We start from the raw sequence: 24,224 nt of genomic DNA on the forward strand, positions 1-24,224 counted from the left end.
CCAGTGGAGTGCACTGTATTCTCATAAATCAATCTATTATTGTTTGTATATTTAATCCTGACATTTCAGTGTGTTTGAAATTCGAAGTGTGGAAAGGCAATCCTTCATTGCGTCCAAGATAAAGGTGTCCAGCGTCTCATCTGATGGGGCCGCTGTATAATATGCGCAGGGCAGAGCAGACCGCTTACCGTCTGTCGCCTATCACCGGCCATCTCAAATCACTGTCTCCTTACTAAGAGTCGGGTGGGGGGGACTGAATTGGTTATTAATAATACTTGTAAAATTCTGCATACTGCTGTAAGTTTGAAATATTGGTAAAAAAAAAATCATACTTAGATCTCGTGAACTCTAAGGCTAGCTATAGACATAGGTTAATGGTCTTAAAGAGGACATGTACTGTACTTGTATTGTACTCTGTGCCCAAAAAAAGGCAAGCAGAGGCCAAAGGACTAGTCACCAGTATTGCTTGTGGTTTCCCTGCAGCTGGCTTGTGCCTTTTTCTACACTGTGACTCTTTGTGACAGTGGCCATCCTGTCAGAGCTGCCCTCCTTGATAACTGGTGACCTAATGATCAAGAAGCAGCAGGAGAGATGATGGAAGAAGCACAGACCCACAAAATGGATGAAGCAAAAACAGGGAGATCCATACACTGCAGGTCCCTCAGGCACAGCTTCCTCTCCAGCAAAAAGATATACAGCTATGAGACTACAACACAAAAGTCGAATGTCAGGATGTGTAATGCTATATTTCAGGAGGAAATTAAAGTGATTGTAAAGGTAAAAAAAATAACAAACATATCATACTTACCTTCACGGTGCAGCTCGTTTTGCACAGAGTGGCCCCTAACCTGCTCTTCTGGTGTCCCCCGGCGGCTCTCGCGGCTCCTCCCGACATCTGATAACCCCCTCGAAGAAGTGCTTCCACAAGGGGGTTACCTTGCGGGCGCACTCCCAAGTCCAGCATTCAGCATCCATAGAGGTCGAATGCAGGACTCAGCCCTGCCCCCCGGTGCTTGCGTCATTGGCTTTGATTGGCAGCAGCGGGAGCCAATGGCTGTGCTGCTATCAATCTATCCAATCAAGAGCCAAGAACCCTGGGCAGAGAGACAGCGCGTCCCCGTGGGTCAAGTTCGAGGGTTCAGGTAAGTAAAATAGGGGGGCAGTCACTGACAGGTATTTTTTCACCTTAATGCATCAAAAACACAAGGGTTTACAACCCCTTTAAAGGCCAAGTTCACCTTTTGAATAAATACATGCATGTATTTTTGCAGGAAAAAAAATATGCATTTAGGAGTCAGCAAAGCATTGCATCCGTGAATCACGGGTGCAATGCCAGGCTCCTCCGGACTCTTCTTCCATCTCCCTGTCCATACCAAGGTACGAGCTTTCAGTTGATGAGCTGAAGAATGGAAGAAGTGTCAATGGACAATGGGTGCGGTGATTACAGCACTTGTATTCCATTGAAAACTACAACTCTGTGTGCTGCGGTAAAAGATGTGATTTGTAGTTTATTCATTCACAGATCTCTGCCACGCAATTGCACCTACACTTTATTGTCAAAAGTATTGGAACACCTGCCTTTACACGCACATTACAGACATCCCAGTTGTATGCCTCGTACAACTTATCGTTCAGATTTTGTTTCATAATACTAATCTCGAATAACAGTGCATTTTGCGCTCTACAAAAATGTATGATTTTTTTCGTGCGATTCTGCAAAACCTTCCTGTTTGAGTAGCTACGAATGAGAAATGATGTCAAATATGCGTGGCCCCCCCTGTCTGCCATGCCTTTTGGCTATTTCCATGCGTATTGTTCTCCCATCTGCTTCCGGGTTATTTTCGTGTTTCCGATAATGCATGGCGTTTGTCTAACGATTTTTAGTGGCCGTATACTGTACTGATTAAACTGACTTTCGGTGGGCTATCATCCGAGCAACGTTTTTTGTTTGTCCCTTCGGATATTGTTGGATTATCTGTTCGTGATCAGCTGTCGAATGCTGTGTACTAATGATCAGACTATCGTGCGATCAATCCGAATGCGATTTTTATCATCCGATTATCTGATCGTGTGTACGAGGCATACGTTCGTAGGGTTCAATATTGAGTTGGTCTATCCTTTGCAGCTATAACATCTTCAATACTTCTGGGAAGGCTGTCCACAGGGTTTAGGAATGTGGCTATGGGAATATTTGACCATTCTTCCAGAAGCGCATTTGTGAGGTCAGGCACTGATTTTGGATGAGAAGGCCTGGCTCGCAGTCTCCACTCTAATTCATCCCAATGGTGTTCTATCAGGTTGAAGTCAGGACTGTGCAGGCTGTCAGGTTTCTCCACCCCAAACTTGCTCATCCATGTCTTTATGGACCTTGCTTTGTGCACAGGTCCAAATCATTTGGTTGAGGGGGGATTATAGTGTGGGGTTGTTTTTCAGGGGTTGGGCTTGGCCCCTTAGTTCCAGTGAAGGGAACTCTTAAGGCATCAGCATACCAAGACATTTTGGACAATTTCATGCTCCCAACTTTGTGGGAACAATTTGGGGATGGCCCCTTCCTGTTCCAACAAGACTGTGCACCAGTGCACAAAGCAAGGTCCACAACGACATGGATGAGCAAGTTTGGGTGGAGGAACCTTCAGCAGGGACCAAGCGAATTTAGATCCATGTATGGGCACCCTGTGTTTTTCCAGAATGATTAGTGCCACCGGCTATAGCCAGTAACGCTAATAATTCTGTTCCTTTGACAAGGAAGGCTACTTGCTATGAGAACAAAATAGCTCAGCGGGAGTGATTCCCCCATCCACCTCAAACGTATGGATGGGGGAATCGGGACATTTTTTTCATTGAATAAAAAAAAAATGTATAATGTATGGCATGCCTTAGGCTGGCCATAAACTAGTCACTTTCTTTTTCGTTCAAGGCACTAGTTGAACAAAAGAAAATTACTCAATGCCCCCATCCTCACACTCAAGCTTTATGGGGAATCCCTCTCACAAAACTATTAAATTCTGACAGCAGAGAGATATCCCCGCCGTTAGAATACACTCCTCAGCACCGCTGGCTATAGCCTGCAGCGCTGATGGAGAGAAAAATTTTCAACAGACTGGTTGTACACAAGTCGATCAATGGACAACCAGCCTGACCATATATGGATCAAAATTTGGCTGGTCCCTGCTGAAACAATTTGAATTTCGTTAGATGTACGGCCAGCTTAACTGAGCCAAGACATACAATCAAAGTTTGAAATGTACATATCCCAATTGAAGAAAGTGACATATGATTTTTGAGACCAAGGAGAGGGGAAAGTTTCCATTAAGAAAGTGACTTCTCTGGGTTTCAACAAAATGGTGGCCTTCAGCAAGAAGAAAAAGGAGCAATGCTGGAGGCAATTTACAGCGCACACTAATCTTGATAGCATAATTAATGTGGAATGTATTTTCTTTTATTAAAGAACATTGTTCAGTATTAAACTGCTACCGGTAATGTTCTGCTTTAAAACCAAATTGATAAAATTGAGTCTAAAACAAATGTTCGACTGAATAGTATATTTGCTTTTATTCTTTTTCTTCCTTCCTCACGTATGAATAATTTTAATATTTCCCTTTCTTTTTTGTGAATTATGATTTTTATTAAAAGTTTTACACCAAAATTAACACAAACGCACCATTCACATAATCGAATCAATAATGAGTCTCTATTCCTGAGTTATCCAGCCACAATCAGCATTATCATAAAGGGGCCCGCCTATATGCTTAAAATCTTAAATAAAGATATTTCTTTTGACAGCTCATCCTTCTTAAAACAAACCCCCCAACCATTCGCCAGAGAAAAACAAAAGAAACAATATATTTCTCTCTCCTCTCCCTTCTGACACCTTCACCCGCACCGATCCACCCCAGTTAAGCTATTTTACAATATAACCCACCTCTACCAAACTCATCCTCGGGGATGCACAGAAAGATTTCTATGAGGACCATACTATAAGAAATTACTTCTAATGATTGCTTGTCATTGCCATCAATTCTTCCATTCTCTGTAAATATTGCATTTCATCTACCCACTCTACCATTCCAGGTGGTCAGAAGATCTTCAATGTCTCGATATTATAGCTCTAGTGGCCATCAAACAAAAACTTAGATGGCCATTTTTGACCACCCTGGCAGAGCCTGGGAGGATCGACAGCAATGCCACTTGTATGCCAATACCACTGATTTAATATACGGTATGTGCAAGTACAGTACCTTGAAAAAGTTTATCGTACCCCTTCAAATTTTCCATATTTTGTCATGTTACAACCAAAAATGTAAATGTATTTTTTTGGGGGGGGGATTTTATGTCATAAAGCAACACATAATTGTGAAGTGGAAGGAAAATTATGGTTTTCAAATTTTTTTACAAATATTTGCAAAGTGTAGCATTTGTATTCAGCCCCCCCTGAGTCAATACTTTGTAGAACCATCTTTTGCTGCAATTACAGATGCAAGTCTTTTTTGGGTATGTCTCTCTTCTTTGTTGAAAGAAAGACATGTTTGCAGTTGAGCTGTGTGGGGGATACAGCAAACATGTGGAAGAAGGTGCTCTGGTCAGATGAGAACAAAATTGAACTTTTTGTCCTAAAAGCAAAATGCTATGTGTGGTGGAAAACGAACTAAACATCACCCTGAACACACCGTGAAACATTGTGATGGCAGCATTTTGTTGTGGGGATGCTTTTCTTCAGCAGGGACAGGGAAGCTGGTCAGAGTTGATGGGAAGATGGATTGAGCCAAATACAGGGCAATCTTAAAAGAAAACCTGTTAGAGTCTGCAAAAGACTTGAGACTGGGGTGGAGGTTCACCTTCCAGCTGGACAACAACCCTAAACATGGAGCCCTCTGATGTGGCCCGCCACCTCCTGCTCTGGGATGGTGGGTCGACAAGCCCAGATCGCGGGTTCTCGACCCGTCATCCCTGAGCATCAGTGTAAAGAACAGAGCCAGCACTAGAGGAAGCAGAGCCAATGCTTCCTGTATAGTGCCGGCTCCTGTCACAGGCGGAGTGATACCAAATGTACTCCACCTGGGACAGGAACGATACAGGAAGCATTGGCTCTGCTCTCTACTGCAGCCGCATGCTTCCTCTAGCGCTTGTCACACTGATGCTTGGTAAGGTGGGGGGTCGGGAACCAGCCAGCAGTACCCGCCAGCAGTACTCGCCAGCAAGACCCGCCAGCAGTACTCGCCAGCAGTACCCGACAGCAGGAGCCACCAGCAGTACCAGCCAGCACTACCCACCAGCAGTACCAGCCCTGGAGAACAGCCAGCAGCAGCTACCAACCATACCCACCTGGGGGGACAGTAGCAGCCAGCGATACCTGCAGGAATCCTGAGGAAGAAGTGAAGATTGAGGTCAGTTGAGGTACAGGTACCGCAGTGCATCAGTGTGAAAGCAGCCTTAAGCCCCTTTCGCACGATCGGTCTGATTGGGTCCGCCTGCCCATTTTTCAGGCGGACCCAGACGGACCCTGCATTCACCTCTATAGAGCGGCAGATGTAAACGGACTTGTTTCCCTTTACACCCACCTACCTCCAATCCGATCCACTTAAAAATATTGAAGGGGATCCGTCCCCTTCTGTCTGGGCAGATTGGATCAAAGGGCCCATAGAGTAGAGCGGGCTGTGTCCATGTCTGATCTGCATATGCAGTGGACACGAACCTGTCATCTGTCCGCTCATTGTGGCCCATGACTGGTTACCAAGTCGCTAAAGTGGCCCTCGCTCCTCATAAGGTTTGGGCACCCCTGGTTTAGCTCAAAGCATTTTCATGCGTTAGAATGGCCCAGTCAAAGTCCAGACCTAGATCCAATTGGGAATCCGTGGCAAGACTTGAAAATTGCTGTTCACAGATGCTTTCCATCCAATCTGACAGAACTTGAGCTATTTTGCAAAGAAGAATGAGCAAAAATGTCACTCTCTAGATGTGCAAAGCTGATAGAGACATCCCCAAAAAGACTTGCAGCTGTAATTGCATTGAAAGGTGGTTCTACAAAGTATTGACTCAGGGGGCTGAATACAAATGCACGCCACACTTTTCACATATTTATTTGTAAAAAAAATTAAAAACCATTTATCATTTTCCTTCCACTTCACAAAAAGGCCCCTTTCACACAGGCTGTCTGATCAGGTCCGCCTGTCAGTTTTTTAGGTGGACCTGATTGGACGCTCCATTCACCTCTATGGAGCAGCGGATGTCAGCAGTGCCATGTCCACTGACACCCGCAGCTATCCGATCCTGTCTGTGAAATGCAGATGGATGGTGACCCTATTTTCCATCTGTCTGGCGGATCGGATGGGATTGGATGAAAACAGAGAGGTGGTCCATTTTTAATCCAATCTCCCCATAGAGGAGAACAGGGCTCTGACGGGTCTGTCTCTGCAAAGAGAAATCAATTCCCCCGCTGAGCAAAGCGGAGTCTGCCGGGCGGAATGCCCGTGTGAAAGGACCCTTATGTGCCACTTTGTATTGGTCTATCACATAAAATCCCAATAAAATACATTTATGTTTTTAGTTGTAACATGACGAAATGTGGAAAATTTCATAGGGATATGAATACTTTTTCAAGGCACTGTATTATCAATTTTTCCTTGTCTAACATATGAGGACACAATGAAATAAGGGTAGCTCTCTCTGCACATTTCACAGGTACAGGATAGCCCACTTTGTCAGGAGGGCATCAGAGGTATACCTACAAACAGTTTTATTAGTAACAGAACATTTGTTGATTTATATCTAAGCATTATTTACAATAATACTAATTTTTATACATCACAAGTCTTGTGTCTTCTGACAACTGTTCCGGTGCCCAGGCCACAAGCCGCCGTTGATGCAGAAGTGGGCGCACTTGTGGCATGTGTTTATAGGAGGAGTAGGAGCAGGTTGCTCCCATGCTGCTGAGCTCTTTTGGGCTTTCCACTCTGGACACCAGGGAAAAGTTAAAGGTCTTGGAACTTGAAGGTAAATCGCTCCAGTTTTGGCTATACCAGTATACTTCTGGGTCGAACATTTGTTTGAGACTTTATGGTTTTATTTATTTATTTATTTTTAACAATTTTGATTTGATTAAATGCAAAAAATCATATTTTACCAGCAAATTTCCATGTTGTGCAACTGTTAAAATCTGTGGTGTGTTTTTGCAAATAATCTACATTATGTGTAGGGTACCAGGGTAATCCACCAGTTTATTAGCAATCCCTTAATGAATCAGTAACTAAATTGTAATCTTTTTTTACATGCCCGGAGTTCGTCTTTAAACTTTCTCTGACAGAGCAACAGGGTCATGTTTGGAAAGTCCTGAGCTTCGGCAATATGCATATTGACATCTATATATGATTTGGTATAAAATATCTGATAGGCTATCTGTTATCGTCTTGCAACCCACCTGTAAACAGCCTGAAGAGCATTTATTTACCCGGTCATTATCAGGAAAACGTCACTTGCAACAGATGTCCTTGAATTTGATTGTTAATGTGACGGCGGAGATTGACTATGTGACAGCGGACAATGTGACACTGCGTGTCCTCTAGCCCAGGAGATGGTCACCTGTACACTGCGACATCTTCGATATCATAGCCTGATAAACATGTCTCCCCCCTTTCCTTTAGAACAATGTCTTATTTAAATGTTTTTTATTTAGAATAAATCTTGCATGCTGATTCGTGATGATTTTTTGTTGTCCGAAATGCTATCAGAGTCAGTTTATCTTAGGGACTTTTTTGACCGTGCTCCACCCTATTTTACCCAACTTCCAAAACTTGTCTGAAATTTACAAAATTTCAGAAGAAAAAGTTGTGATCTTGAAAAGGAGACAAAAAGTCAAAGTAGAATTAAATGGCAAAAAAAATCATGCAGCATTGAAAAATAAAAGGTTGGAAAACTAACATAAAAAAAAAAAAATTGCACAACCTCGAGAAAGGTGGGAAAGGTCCTTGTTCGGCATCCCTTAATAATTTATTTTGGCAGGCAAAGTAAATCTCAGTTTTTTGGCAAAAAAATAAAAACTGTAGAAAGTCTATATTAATTGGCAGTTATCTATCTATCTAGTTTGTGTTGGATTACAATTCATGAACATTTTTATTACAATTTAATACCTGAAATCTGTCACATCAACCAAAAGCTGGCATCAGGCATATGGTGGGAGTGTCTGCTCTGTAAACCGATAGTTAAAGTAGGATTTTTTTTTTTTGGATAGAGCAAGGGAGGGTTATAAACCCTGCCAGATGTTTTTTCGCCATCTATGTCCCATTGCAGAGATTTTTTTTCACCTCCTGTCCCACAGCCAAACAGGAAGTGAGTGGAAACCCTTGCAAATTAAGGGAATCCCTTGGGAACACCCAGGTCACCAGAACTAGTGTCCCAATTGGAAGATTTGCCCTCTATTATATCTCTGGGAACAACCCAAAATTTGGGAATTTCTTTTATTTTTACTTTCATTTTCAATGTAATGGTAAACGGGACAAATAGAGAGGGCGAATCTCCCTAACAGGGGCAAAGACAGCAATAAAACCTGACAGTTCTAATCTCTCTCCCCTCTATCCAAAACTAAAAAAAAAAAAAAAAAAAGTTTGCCTTTAGTTATACTTTAATGCCCCATACACACGGTCGGATTTTCCGATGGAAAATGTGTGATAGGACCTTGTTGTCGGAAATTCCGACCGTGTGTAGGCTCCATCACACATTTTCCATCGGATTTTCCGACACACAAAGTTTGAGAGCAGGATATAAAATTTTCCGACAACAAAATCCGTTGTCGGAAATTCCGATCGTGTGTACACAAATCCGACAGACAAAGTGCCACGCATGCTCAGAATAAATAAAGAGTTGAAAGCTATTGGCCACTGCCCCGTTTATAGACCTGACGTACGTGTTTTACGTCACCGCGTTTAGAATGATCGGATTTTCCGACAACTTTGTGTGACCGTGTGTATGCAAGACAAGTTTGAGCCAACATCCGCCGGAAAAAATCCTAGGATTTTGTTGTCGGAATGTCCGAACAAAGTCCGACTGTGTGTACGGGGCATTAGAGGTGGAGGTACTCAAGATTACAGGAAGCAAAGCATTCTGGGTGGGTATCAACAGTGTTGTGTTGTTCAACGGAAGCCCTAAGAACCAAACAAGGTAGTAGCACAGAATTGCAGTCTGTATAAGGTGTTGTCGCCCTCTCTACTGGTACAGACAATATGAGTGGATGGATAGCAACAGTATGTGCATTACTTTAGAAACTTTTTTGCCCAGTTTTTTGTATATGTGCTTCAACTGAATTGTATCTGCTGCCCTAAAAAGTGTTCTTACAGTTTTATTTTTTATTTTTTCTCCAGCTCTTACGAGATACCCGGTCAGATCGAGGACATAAGAAAAATTGCTCAGGAAAAACTGCTAGCAGGTGAGACACAGATTATGTGCGAGTAGGGGCATTCGTACTATGTATATTGGGCATTAACAGGTCTACATGAAGGTTCAAAATGCACCATTCTTTGCGGTGAACATGTGATGTCTTTTATACTGTCCTTCCAAATATGTGTGAGTTTTATTTAATATAAGCTACCAGGCTTATTATGTAAAGCACAAATCAATTTCTAGAAAGTTTAATGGCATGCTATTAGTGCAGCCCTAATATATATTGGAGCACATCAATCAAGCTTCCATTGGTTTCTCCTCACAGCTTTTCTCATCTAAGGTTCTGTGGATCTCCAAGGTTTCTCCAGAAGTTGCTAGGGGTTCCTTGAGCTGTGAGCATTTTCTGCCTCTTAAATAACGCCATACACCAATAATCTTTTAAGCTGTCCATATGGGGGGGCTTCTTCCCACTGTCCATCAATGTATAGAGTATTCTCTCTATCCACCAATGTAAGGAGTATTCTTTCCACTGTCCATCAATGTATGGAGTTTTCCTCTCACTATCCGCCAATGTAAGTAGCATTCTTCCCACTCTCCACCAATGTATAGATTATTCCTCTCTCTATCCACCAATGTAAGGAGCATTCTTCCCACTGTCCACCAATGTATGGAGTATTCCTCTCACTATCCGCCAATGTAAGGAGCATTCTTCCCACTATCCACCAATGTATAGATTATTCCTCTATCCACCAATGTAAAGAGCATTCTTCCCACTGTCCACCAATGAATAGATTGTTCCTCTCTCTATCCACCAATGTAAGGAGCATTCTTCCCACTGTCCACCAATGTATGGAGTATCCTTCTCATTATCCGCCAATGTAAGGAGCATTCTTCCCACTGCCCACCATCCTCATGCATACTCTTTTTAATAAATTTGCAAAGATTTCAAATGTCATTCACTTTGTCATTATGGGGCATGGTTTGTAGACTTTTGAGGAAAATAATGAATTGAATCCTTATTGGAATAAGGCTGTAACATAACAAAATGTGGAAAAAGTGAAGCGCTGTGAATACTTTCCAGATTCACTGTACAAAAGAAAAAAAATTTGCAAGGAATTAGCAACATTAGGTACAAATCAGACTGCCTTTCAGATCACAAATTTACTTGATACATGCTCCCCAAAGCTGTTTTATCTCCAGCTGTACAAAGGTTTCCTTACCATAAGAGGTGTGAAAACCTAGAACGGTATGTCAGGACTGTTTCTAAAGGACATACTAGTAGATCTGCGGTTTCAAAGCTGAACTCCAGACAGAAGGATTTCAACACTATTTTCAAGGTACTTGCCTTCCTTCTGGAAAAGCATCATCCCTTTCTTTTTCCAAACCGTTTTAGATGTATTTTTATTCCCCAAATGGGTCCCTTTTTTTTTTTCTTTCCGTTTGTGCGACCAGGAGCAGCTGTTACACCCTATGGAGAATTAGTTCTCAGTCATGCTACATCCTAGCTGTACCTTGCCGAAGGATAAGTGTGGATAAATACACCTTGCTTCCTTCTGTGGACGAGTATGATCAGCACAACTATACAAACAAATGGCAACCACCCCAACCTATAACTAGCCTTTGCAGCAAGGAGCACATGAAAGGGCAACTACCAGCCAACCTGCAACAAACCAAATTGACCCTAACAGTTCACGTTAACAATGATGGGCACAACACCAGTTCACAACTCACCTACATTCAAGGATCCCCTGACACCAGTGTGTGGCTGACTATGTGGGCATTTACATGTAATCAGGAGTCCCGCCATATACAGTACATGCCCACCACAATGTGCATTCCCATTGACTTATGGTATATGTAGTGCTTGTTTTCCCCTGCCAGTATGATATGAGGTGCCAACGGGTGCCGTTCCCCGAGTACCCGGGGAAAGTGCATTTTTCCAAAGAAGCTGATGACATACCCAAAATGAAAAGTATAATTTAACAAAATAAGTAAGGTGTCCATTTAAAAGATTTCACATTTAATTAAGCGTGTGTAGAGGGATCTAGAAACACAAAGTAAACAAGATTCTGGGGTTCCAATTTGAAAAATGTATAGTTTTTTTCTTCCTACCAGATACAAAAACAATTTAATTTTTTTGACACATAGTTCATTAATATTAGGCAAGGAAGAATGTTCCTACTCAGCAAATAAACACACCAATTCATACCTTCAGAGGAAACAATCACCCAGTTGGAAAATCCCTTTGGATGGTAACCAACACTTTCTCAATATTGCTACCTATGGTAGCCCTAAACAGCCCCAATGTCAGTACAGTACAGAATTAGGGGCAGGATCAGGTCATAGTGTGGAAGAAAGGTATCTTCTTTTGTTATTCTACTTTGAGATGAGGAAAGGTAAAATTGGTTGCTGTGGGTTATTGCCTCCTGCACATAAGATCTGCTTGGTTTTGTACTGATCAAATTAGCCCAATAGCTTTGCTGTCTTCTGAAAGTTTGTCTGAAGAGTCTCTGTAGTTAAACCACCATCATTTTGTGACCTTTGTCAAGGTGAGCTCCATAATGGATTATCGAACATATTTTCTTCATAATCATATTAGAAAATATGTTGAAAATTTGACATTCATCAAGACTTCTTATCTGTCCACGCTCTGATAGAACGCAGTGGATGTCGACCAATACCAAATCTATTGACTTCCTAAAAATTCTGCATCCTTAAAGAGATACTTTGTAAAGTAAAAAATAAAAGCGTCATCTCTTGTGTATACCAAATATATATTTTACCACAAAGGAAGGCATCTTAATGGTATTCAAAATAGATGTTGAATATTGAAGGGAATCCTCCAAGAGCTAACCTTTTGGCATTTTTCTTAGTTTTAAGGTTGATTGTGTTTTTTCTTTATATTAAAGTTTGTAAACTCTGATAACATACTTTTTTTTCTTATTTGCTCCATTTTCATCTCTTAAATTTACCATTGGATGCTCTATTTTTTTTTCTTTTTTATTAAGTACAAAAATACCTGTTGATTATGCCATCTAGTAAGCTTATAATTTCCTGTGATCTTTGCCTGTGCTGTACATTGTTGTTCTCTTTGTGGACTATACCTCCCCCTATGTTATGGAGGTGAGGAGAGGATGAAGTGTTCTCTAGTCCTGTCCTAGGGTAACCAATCAGAATAAATCTGGTCCATCCTGAAAGCACTGTCCAGAGATGAGTGGGGCTTTTATATCCCCAGAGCGCTGGACCAGCTGTAGGAACATTCACCACTCAAGATTGCTGACGCTGAAGTGGTTGTAAATCTCAGACATGAAATATGAACATAGCATATACCTCCATAGTTTGTACTTGTCTCAATCTAAGTGTCATCAAGTGTAATTTCTATCCTCTGCCTTGTCCCTCTATCTGTATGAGTCTGTTCTGATGAGTTTTCCTGACGCCAGGAGAAATATAGTGACGGGGAGGGCACAACCTGTGATTGACAGCCTCAACTCTGTCCCTGTGCCCTGTTTGAAGGGGGGTGTGTCCCTTCCCTCCAATCAGCTCTTAGAGCTCTCCTCACTGATGTAACTTCAGCTCTCCACCCCCTGCTTTTCAGAGCTGAGTGATCCTGTGTAAATTCTGCACTTTGAATGGATGTAGGGGAAAGACAGATGCAGTAACACAACTTATGTAGGAGGATTTGTTTCATCTCTGTGTACCACCTGGGTCCAGTCACTTCAGTGGGTATAGGTAGGGGTTTGCAACCACTTAAATGCAGTGGAGATCGGGAGGGTGTTCGGCTTTTGGGTCACATTTATGTTAAGGTGAACAAACTCTTTTAGGTTCCTTCCTCCTTACCCATGGGAGAGACCTTTTCATTGGTCGTTCAAGTTACCCAGTGCTGCATCATTGGATAGAGAAGATTTAGAAGTATTTAGAAGTAGCAGGCTCTGGCAGTTGTATGAGGTAAAGTGTAGAGGGCCCTGATTGAGTACAGTTTTGCTTTAATCGAGGAGGAAGACTAATGCCCCGTACACACGATCGGACTTTCCGACAACAAAACCGTGGATTTTTGTTCGAAGGATGTTGGCTCCAACTGGTCTTGCATACACACGGTCACACAAATGTTGGCCAACAAAAACAAGACGTACGTAATTTATACCATTACCAACGCTAGTTATATCTAGTTATATCTCCGGCTCATACTTCATTCCGAGCATGCGTGGACTCTTGTCCGATGGACTTGTGTACACATGATCGGAAAGTCCAACAACAAACATTTGTTGGCGGAAAATTTGAGAACCTTCTAGCCAACATTTGTTGGCGGAAAGTCCGACAACAAATGTTCGATGGAGCATACACACGGTCGGACTTTCCGCCAACATGCTCACATCCAACATTTGTTGTCGGAAATTCCGATCATGTGTACGGGGCATTAGGCTGGCCATACGCAGGATTCAAACCATTAATGGGCAGGCTGAATGTACCAAGTTGATCGACTGATCAACTTGGGTAAAACCAGCCTGCCAGATTCTCTTGCGATTATCACTAGCAGCTGCTAGCGATAATCACTGTCTTCTGGTGGGGACGACTTCCACCACCCCTGCCAGGAGAATACAAATGCTGATTCCCCTGTCAACACTGTCCTGTGTTGATGGACGAATCATGCAAATTTCCTTACTGCAACCCGTGGTTGCGGGAAAGTAATTTGCACCGTGTATGTCCTGCCTTAGATTCGCCATAGACTAATTATTTTGGCCAATTCAACAGCATCGTAGGTGGCCCTGCAAGCAACAGAGTCATTTTGAGCTGGGTAGAGAAATTATTGGCCAAACAATGACTGTGTTCTTACAGATGCAGTCACTGTTACGCAGCACCATTGTATTCAGGCAGCCTTGGTGACGCAGCTTCTGAATAAAATAGCCAACATCAAAGGATCTTCCATCCACTCTGCATAACATGGATGGGGAATTGACTGACTTTCTCTCGTTCAGCCTGCGGCGGTGTTGTATAGCATCACAACTGAACAGAAGAAGAGTTTTGCCATTTGCCCGGAGTTCTTCTTTACGCCACAACTTTTTCTATGTAGATAAAAAGATCATTTCACCTCTTTTATTTTTCCCGTCTATCATTTGTTATTCAGGAAGGAGTCCTAATTTGCCTTAGATACACAACTATTTGTCACTGCATCCAGTTTGCCAAAAATAAATGAAACCATTAATTACTACATTTTTGAGCAGCTGTTAATATATTGGGATTGGAAAATTGAGCGCTAGATTGTTGGTTAAGTGGATGTACTATTAGCGGTATGCGGAGTCCATCAACTGATTAAGGCAATTGGGTAAATATTTATGGGCTGACAGAAAAAAAGGGGAGTTTTGTACTCCACTTTAGTCTTGCAAAAAAAAAAATTATAATAATCGTTCAAGCTTTTAATTCTGTTTGTTGATAGAAATGTTAAATCTGTACAGTACAAATTTAATCAAGTTATGTTTTTTTTTTTGTTTTGTTTTTTTTTAATATCCTTAAATATGGTATTTTAACAATATCACAGCTTGTCTTTGTGTTCCTAACATGTAACATGTTACTCATCAGATGAGTGAATACAAAAAGTTTGGAGTTTAAATCTAAACTCCAATCTTCCCTTCAGCTTTGCACAGTTGTACAGACTACTCTCCTGTACTGTAATAGCGTACTCTGATTTTACTGCACACTGTAAGCATCTCAGAGTGTGCATTAGAAGGTGCAGCAAATTGGTCTCATTTCCATGCTGGAGGAAGTCCAGCATCATCTAGAATTCTAGAGCTTTCCTTCCCAGCCTGACTGTCCCTGGCTCACCACTTTTATTAACCACTTTGAGCTGGCGCTTCCTGCCCCTTTAAGGGGTTTAGGACGCAGGGAGGCGGGGTTTATGATCATATGACTGCAGTGATTAGCTGCCACAGTAATCACATGATTGGAAAACTCTGGATCGCATTTAGCAATCGGGAGCTTTCCGTTAAGCGTCAGTAAGTGTGAACTCTCGGCACAGCTGTATTCACACTAATTCACGCAAATATGCGGCCGCTCGGCGCCAAGACCCTGCTGCTGAGAGGCCACGTATTTGCGCGTGGCTAGCGCCAAGGAGTTAATTGGATTTCACTTCTTACAATCCTATAGGCTCAGCGCCACGTGTGGGCATCACCGTTAGGAAGCCGGTTCAGAGCAATGATGTGCAGCTGAACCTAGAGAGAGTGCATGTAGAGAGTGGCTGAATGAGATCGGCAGCACAAAAGTGAAAACTGTATAAGATATCAAAAATAGAATTGATAATTGTAGTAGGCGATCTTTTTTCAGGACTCACCCAGTGTGGGCATTTATTTCCTGATGCTGACCCAGAGAAGATGCATTACTCTATAAATCCTGGCCCCTATTAGTAGTCTTTTTATTCTTGGTTGTGTGTATTCAGGTTGACTCCACACTCCTATTTCCCTGGATAGTTTCCATCTTGAAGAACGTATAGACAGGACTGTTCTAGATAAACAAAAGCCTCATTATATGTGGTTTTAGAAATGCTAAGTCCACATTGTAGAAGGTGTCTCCGGCTTATATTTGAATTTGATCCCAGTGGTGAGGTCTCTATGGTTATGTTCCCAGCTAGGCCCTCCTGCTGCTTCTGTATAGAGGATTGTTCGAAAACTCAAGCTAGCCATGCATCTTTAGATCAGTCAATTTCCCCATGCACGCTAAACAGCACGGATGACCGGATCTTCCCTGCCAGCTATTGTATTCAACCGCCATCTGATTAGGTTCAGCCAACAATTTTTTCTCCCGAGACAAGTCGATTGAATAATCAAGTTTTGGTAAGACAGGTGGTGCATAGAAGTTGCCCCCCCCCCCCCCCAGCTCAGATATTGTCCGATTCTAATTCAAAGGGAATCGTTTGAAATTGAAGCAGTAAAGGGCCAGCTTTAATTTTTTGGCTTTAGGCACCATTCATGCCTAAGGCTGGGTTCACACTTGTGTGATCCCAGACATCACATTTGTGATTCGCACCGCATCACATGCAATGTCTGTGCAATGCAAATTCAGCCATACTGTTTGTATAGCTGAAATTGCATCGCATTCATACCAAAATGTGCAGGACCCTTTTTTTGGTCCACGCTAGAATCGGATCGCATGGGTGTTCAGACCCATGTGATCCGATTCCACATTTCTCACTGTGTTGTGCGAACCGATTTGGGGGTGTCATTCATTTTCTATAGACACTCACAGCGGTTCGCAGAGAGCAGTGTAAACTGCCTGTGAGTCAGATGTGATGCGGGAACCCGCACAGGAATCGCGCTGCTTCCCGCATTGCACCAGTGTGAACGGAGCCTAAGGCGATTTTCTGCTTGAAGCTTGTAGCTCTAAAATGCTCAACAAGCCAAATCCCATTCCTTTCAATGGCCCCTGTTTACATCTGAGCGTTCTGTCGCCTGAAGCAAAATGCTTGTCACTCAAAAACATACATGAGCTTCTTTTTGGCAGATTACAAGCATTTTAGCCCCATAGACTTCAATAGAAACATCTGACCTGGGGTTTTTTTTCAATGAGCATTTTACTAGCATTTTCTACTCAAATAGCAGCTCTCCACCCCTTATTGCCTTTCCCTCTCCTCCCCCTAGTGCTTTCTATTGGCTAAAAAAATTGCCTGAAACTGTAAAACGCTTGTAATACACTTCTAAAACGCTTTAAAATGCCCCTAAAAAGCTGCAAAAAAAGCTTTTAAAAAAAAAATGCCCAAAAACCGCCTTTAGAGTTTTGGAGCTCAAAGCTCAATATCCAAAATCGTCAGTATTTCAATAGTGGCAGTTCACATATGGGCATTTAGGCATTTGTACTTTGACCCCCTGACGCTCCAAAAGCTACTTTTGAAGCAGAACATAGACTTGAATAAGAATGCATTAAAATATGCAAATTGAGCATTTTAATGCATTTTTTGGGTGTTTTTAGGCATTTTTTTAGCCTGTAAAAATTTCTCCCCTTCCCTACTGCTTTCCAATGACTAAAGCAAAGATGCTTGAAGATTGAATACACATCTAAAATCCTTAAAATACATTTAAATACACCTGAAAATCGCTTTACTCAGGTGTGATTGCGGCCTTACGGTGGCTGTGATAGGTAATGGAGCTTAGTGACTGAATTATCAGTCAGGGAGCCCAGAAAGAGCGAGAGACCTGCATCCAATTAATATTCGCTGTTAGAGTTCTTATCCTTGAGGCTAATTCCGCGTACACACGACAGTTTTTCCATCAGAATAAACTTTGACGGTTTTTCTGACGGAGTTCCGACGGAAACGGACTTGCATACACACGATCACACGATCAATTGTTTAGAACGCGATGACGTACGACGGGACTAGAAAATGGAAGTCAAATAGCCAGTATCCAGTAGCTGCCCTTCGTTTCTGGTCCGTCGGAATAGCATACAGATGAACGGTTTTCCCGATAGGAGTTGATTCCGTCGGAAAGATTTAAAACATGTTCTATTTCTAGGTCTGTCAGAATTTTTGAAAGAAAAAGTCAGATGTAGCCCACACATGATCGGAATATCCGATGAAATGATTCCGTCTGACCTTTTCTGCTGGAAAGTCTGATCGTGTGTACGCGGCATTAGGATTCACAGCTATTATTATTATTATTATTATTATTATACAGGATTTATATAGCGCCGACAGTTTACGCAGCGCTTTACAACATTAGGGCAGACAGTACAAGTACAATACAATTCAATACAGGAGGAATCAGGGGGCCCTGCTCGTTAGAGCTTACAGCTATGTGTTTTTATGTGATTTAACACATATGCAGGTCAGGTGTGCCATTTCATTTAAGCACTTGTTGACTGCTGTACGTATATACTGTATACATACTGTCAGCAACCGTACTGGCACTTTCCGGCATGGCCTCCGTATTTCCTGGGCTCTTCCATTTTGGGGAGCCTGGAACCATGGTAAACAGGTAAATGGCCGAGATCCCTTCATACAGAGGAGATGGAGGAACATCCATTCCTCCATCTCCTCTGTGAAGAATGAAGCCGGAATCGATAAGGATTTAGTCACATCTTGTTTCAGAGCTGTTATTCCTTTTAATGGTGCTAGATCACATCTGTACAATGTTCTAAAATGCTTTGGCCAAAAAAATCCATGTCCATTTTTTGATGCACGTTAAAAGGCCCATAGATGTATTAATGGAAATGGCAAAGCATGTCAGTGCATGACAACATAAATGCACAAAGGAATAAAAAAAAAAATCAAGATAACTCATAACTAGCCTCAAAGAGCAATTGCAGGCAACAATTTGTAGGTTGCTAATTCCCCTCACCAGACATTACTCAATTAACCTCTAATCGATGGCCTCCATGGTTTTTTTACTGTCGCTCCTGTAGTAGACTGCAGTCCCTTGTCACATGACGTGAAACCTCTCATGTTCCAGTACAGTGATTCTAAAGTGGGGGTGGAACCAGGGAACGCACCACTTTGCAATTTGGCTCCTGTTCTTGGCCATTCAGAAGAGGAGGACATCGGGAACTCTAGGGATTTAGCCACCGGCAGCCAACTACACAAGATAGTGCCAAGATATCAACTCATCAAGCTGTGTCCTCTGAACTGGATTTAATACAAAATGCTCAAGTTTGTACATGATGCACTCTTAAATTCTGAAATGGGTTTTCTTCTTTTTTTTTTTTCACATTGTTGCTCCCGTGTATCAAGTGAGCCAAAGAATCGTCTTTTTCTTCCAGTAATTTGTAACACGCACCAATGTATTAGCTGGGGTTCTGGCCTGATGTTTCAATCCTGAATCTGAATTTGATCAATCCCAACTTGTGCTCAATTATATTCCACTAAATTTACATAATTCAACAGATGTTGATATTTTAATGTTTCTGGCATTCACATCTTGGACAGCTGTCTCTGAGCTTAGGGAAAAAGCAAACATTTAGAGTTAAATGCTGAACATATGTTTAAATAACTAATTAGAGGCAAGAAGAAAACAATGCATTATCCTTTGTAAGGACAGCGCGGCGGTCGTGCCAGGACTTTGGGATGGATTTGGTGCACGTTTACAGTGCGCCGTCTCTGGAGAGGCAGGATTGTAAAGGCATGATAAATAACGAGAGAGGCAGGACAAAGGATGTGCAACGGGAAAGACAGACAAGTCCTTTGTCTAGTGGGAAGGATTGTATGGCTACACCTTTATGTGAATACACATGTACCCAACTTCCTACCAGACTGTGGACGATTTCTTAGAAAAGTAAAGCTGCAGCCAAGGCCAAGTTGAGCAGTTGCACATAGCAACCATTCAAGTTACTTTTTATATTTCCTATTCTGGGAAAATTCATTGTGGATGTTCCCTGTAACATAGGGAAACAAATCTGAATAAAAAATTATGATGATCCTTGTTATCCAACCAAAATTGTGTACACTAACTTGCCCTATAAAAAGTAAAAAAAATGAAACAAAAAATATATATATCTAGATATATATGTATATAATATGTGTATATATATATATATATATATATATAACTATATAAAATGTATGTATGCGTGTATATGTGTGTGTGTATATATATATATATGTGTATATATATATATATATATATATATATATATATATACACACACACAGTATCTCACAAAGGTGAGTACATTTTTGTAAATAAATGTATTATATCTTTTCATGTGACAACACTGAAGAAATGACACTTTGCTACAATGTAAAGTAGTGAGTGTACAGCTTGTATAACAGTGTAAATTTGCTGTCCCCTCAAAATAACTCAACACACAGCCATTAATGTCTAATCTGCTGGCAACAAAAGTGAGTACACCCCTAAGTGAAAATGTCCAAATTGGGCCCAATTAGCCATTTCCCTCGCCAGGATCATGTGACTCATTAGTGTTACAAAGTCTCAGGTGTAAATGGGGAGCAGGTGTGTTAAATTTGGTGTTATCGCTCTCACTCTCCCATACTGGTCACTGGAAGTTCAACATGGCACCTCATTTATTTATTTATTTATTTATTTTAGGTACTTATATAGCGCCGTCAATTTACGCAGCGCTTTACATATACATTGTACATTCACATCAGTCCCTACCCTCAAGGAGCTTACAATCTAAGGTCCATAACTCACATTCATACATACTAGGGACAATTTAGACAGGATCCAATTAACCTACTAGCATGTCTTTGGAGTGTGGGGGGAAACCGGAGTACCCGGAGGAAACCCACGCAGGCACAGGGAGAACATGCAAACTCCAGGCAGGTAGTGTCGTGGTTGGGATTCAAACCAGCGACCCTTCTTACTGCTGGGCGAGAGTGCTACCCACTACACCACTGTGCCGCCCGTGTGCCGCACCTCACAAAGAACTCTCTGAGGATCTGAAAAAAGGAATTGTTGCTCTACATAAAGATGGCCTAGGCTATAAGAAGATTGCCAAGACCCTGAAACTGAGCTGCAGCATGGTGGCCAAGACCATACAGAGGTTTAACAGGACAGGTTCCACTCAGAACAGGCCTCGCCATGGTCGACCAAAGAAGTTGAGTGCACGTGCTCAGTGTCATATCCAGAGGTTGTCTTTGGTAAATAGACGTATGAGTGCTGCCAGTATTGCTACAGAGGTTGAAGGGGTGGGGGGGTCAGCCTGTCAGTGCTCAGACAATACGCCGCACGCTGCATCAAATTGGTCTGCATGGCTTTCGTCCCAGAAGGAAGCCTCTTCTAAAGATGATGCACAAGAAAGCCCGCAAACAGGACTAAGGACATGGATTACTGGAACCATGTCCTGTGGTCTGATGAGACCAAGATAAACTTATTTGGTTCAGATGGTGTCAAGAGTGTGTGGCGGCAACCAGGTGAGGAGTACAAGGACAAGTGTGTCTTGCCTACAGTCAAGCATGGTGGGTGGAATGTCATGGTCTGGGGCTGCTTGAGTGCTGCCGGCACTGGGGAGCTACAGTTACATAGTTACATAGTAGGCGAGGTTGAAAAAGTCCATCAAGTCCAACCTATGTGTGATTATGTGTCAGTATTACATTGTATATCCCTGTATGTTGCGTTCATTTAGGTGCTTATCTAATAGTTTCTTGAAACTATCGATGCTCCCCGCTGAGACCACCACCTGTGGAAGGGAATTCCACATCCTTGCCGCTCTTACAGTAAAGAACCCTCTACATAGTTTAAGGTTAAACCTTTTTTCTTCTAATTTTAATGAGTGGCCACGAGTCTTGTTAAACTCTCTTCTGCGAAAAAGCTTTATTTCTATTGTAGGGTCACCAGTACGGTATTTGTGTATTGAAATCATATCCCCTCTCAAGCGTCTCTTCTCCAGAGAGAATAAGTTCAGTGCTCGCAACTAGAGGTCGACCGATATATCGGCCGGCCGATATATCGGCCGATATTTAGTGTTTTTTACTTAATCGGCATCGGCCGATTGTGCTGATAAAAAAGCCGATATAGCTTCAGCGCGACTTGCAAAAGACTTCTGTAATAGAAGTCAGTGTAAGTTGTCTGTGTGAAGCGACTTCTCCCCCTCTCTGGGCAGCCTGCCAAATCTGATAAAAAGAACCTGAAGGATACAATGTTTACACTTCTGAATGAACTAAATTCTGTGTGTAGAAGTTCTCAGTTTAACCATTTAAAGACTAAATCTTTTCTGACATTTGTTGCTTACAAGTAAAAATCCTGTATTTTCTGCTAGAAAATCACTTGGAACCCCCAAACATTATATATATTTTTTTTAGCAGAGACCCTAGGGAATAAAATAGCGGTTGTTGCAATATTTTATGTCACACGGTATTTGCGCAGCAGTCTTTCAAATGTAATTTAAAAAAAAAAAATACACTAATAAATTTTAAAAAAAAACTAAGCAGTAAAGTTAGCCCATTTTGTTTCATCCAGAAGTTTTGATTACCTGTTTTTGTGTATTTAATATTTAAGAGAGGTTTTTTTTATATTTTTTTAATCTAAATTCTACATACAAGTGAACTGATTGGAGGTTTGTTTTGTTAAATAAATGTTTAAATGTAAAAAAATTTCCGTATCACTGAAGGTTGCTTTCACACTGGAGCGGGCATGCATTGACGGTAAAAGACTGCTAGTTTTAGCGGCTCTTTACCGTCATTTTAGCGGCGCTATTCGGCTGCTAGCAGGTCGCTTATAACCCTGCTAGCGGCCGAGGAAGGGGTTAAATGCACCCCTGAAGCGCTGCTGCCGAAACGCTTTGCAGGCGATTCGACAGTGGTGCGCATTCATTTCAATGGGCAGGAGTGGTGGTATACACCGCTCCAAAGATGCTGCTTGCAGGACTTTTTTTAATATCCTGCCAGCACATCGCCTCAGTGTGAAAGCACTCGGGCTTTCACACTGAGACTGCAGGGGAGCCGTTTGACAGGCACTTTACAGGTGCTATTTTTAGCCCAAAAGCGCCTGAAAAACGCCCCATTGTGAAAGGGGTCTAACTGTTAGATTTTATGAGATGAAGGTAAAAAAAAAAAAAAAATCGGCCTAATATATCGGCCCAAAAAAATCGGCATCACATATCGGCCATCGGCCACCGCGATTTGTAAATATCGGCATCGGCATCGGCCAGAGAAAAACCCATATCGGTCGACCTCTACTCGCAACCTTTCCTCATAACTAAGATCCTCCAGACCCTTTATTAGCTTTGTTGCCCTTCTTTGTACTCGCTCCATTTCCAGTACATCCTTACTGAGGACTGGTGCCCAGAACTGGACAGCATACTCTAGGTGTGGCCGGACCAGAGTCTTGTAGAGTGGGAGAATTATCGTTTTATCTCTGGAGTTGATCCCCTTTTTAATGCATGCCAATATTCTGTTTGCTTTGTTAGCAGCAGATTGGCATTGCATGTCATTGCTGAGCCTATCATCTACTAGAACCCCCAGGTCCTTTTCCATCCTAGATTCCCCCAGAGGTTCTCCCCCCCCCCAGTGTATAGATTGCATTCATATTTTTGCCACCCAAATGCATTATTTTGCATTTTTCTACATTGAACCTCATCTGCCATGTAGTTGCCCACCCCAGTATTTGTTCAGATCTTTTTGCAAGGTTTCCACATCCTGTGTAGAAGTTATTGCCCTGCTTAGCTTAGTATCGTCTGCAAATAACAGGATTGAACTATTTATCCCATCCTCCAGGTCGTTTATGAACAAATTAAATAGGATTGGTCCCAGCACAGAACCCTGGGGAACCCCACTACCCACCTCCGACCATTCCGAGTACTCCCAATTTATCACCACCCTCTGAACTCGCCCTTGTAGCCAGTTTTCAATCCATGTACTCACCCTATGATCCATGCCAACAGACCTTATTTTGTACAGTAAACATTTATGGGGAACTGTGTCAAATGCTTTTGCAAAATCCAGATACACCACGTCTACGGGCCTTCCTTTAGATGGCAACTCACCTCCTCATAGAAGGTTAGTAGATTGGTTTGGCAAGAACGATTCTTCATGAATCCATGCTGATTACTGCTAATGATACCGTTCTCATTACTAAAATCTTGTATATAGTCCCTTATCATCCCCTCCAAGAGTTTACATACTATTGATGTTAGGCTAACTGGTCTGTAATTCCCAGGGATGTATTTTGGGCCCTTTTTAAATATTGGTGAAACATTGGCTTTTTTCCAGTCAGCTGGTACCATTCCAGTCAGTAGACTGTCTGTAAAAATTAGGAACAACGGTCTGGCAATCACTTGACTGAGTTCCCTAAGTACCCTCGGAGGCAAGCCATCGGGTCCAGGTGATTTATTAATGTTAAGTTTCTCAAGTCTAATTTTAATTCTGTCCTCTTAACCATGGAGGTGCTTCCTGTGATGTGTCATGAGGATAAACACTG

General features: G+C 42.0%; 1 protein-coding gene across 1 annotated transcript in view; it reads left to right on the forward strand.

The window, feature by feature from the left end:
* Nucleotides 1-24,224, forward strand: part of GPATCH2 (G-patch domain containing 2) — a 265,802-nt gene that overhangs the window by 174,443 nt on the left and 67,135 nt on the right. Inside the window, exon 8 of the mRNA XM_073628372.1 lies at nt 9,351-9,415. Within this exon, the coding sequence (XP_073484473.1) occupies nt 9,351-9,415 (65 nt within the window). The remainder of the gene's footprint in view (nt 1-9,350; nt 9,416-24,224) is intronic.

The sequence above is a fragment of the Aquarana catesbeiana genome, linkage group LG04 (assembly GCF_042186555.1).
Source record: "Aquarana catesbeiana isolate 2022-GZ linkage group LG04, ASM4218655v1, whole genome shotgun sequence".
NCBI lineage: Eukaryota > Metazoa > Chordata > Amphibia > Anura > Ranidae > Aquarana > Aquarana catesbeiana.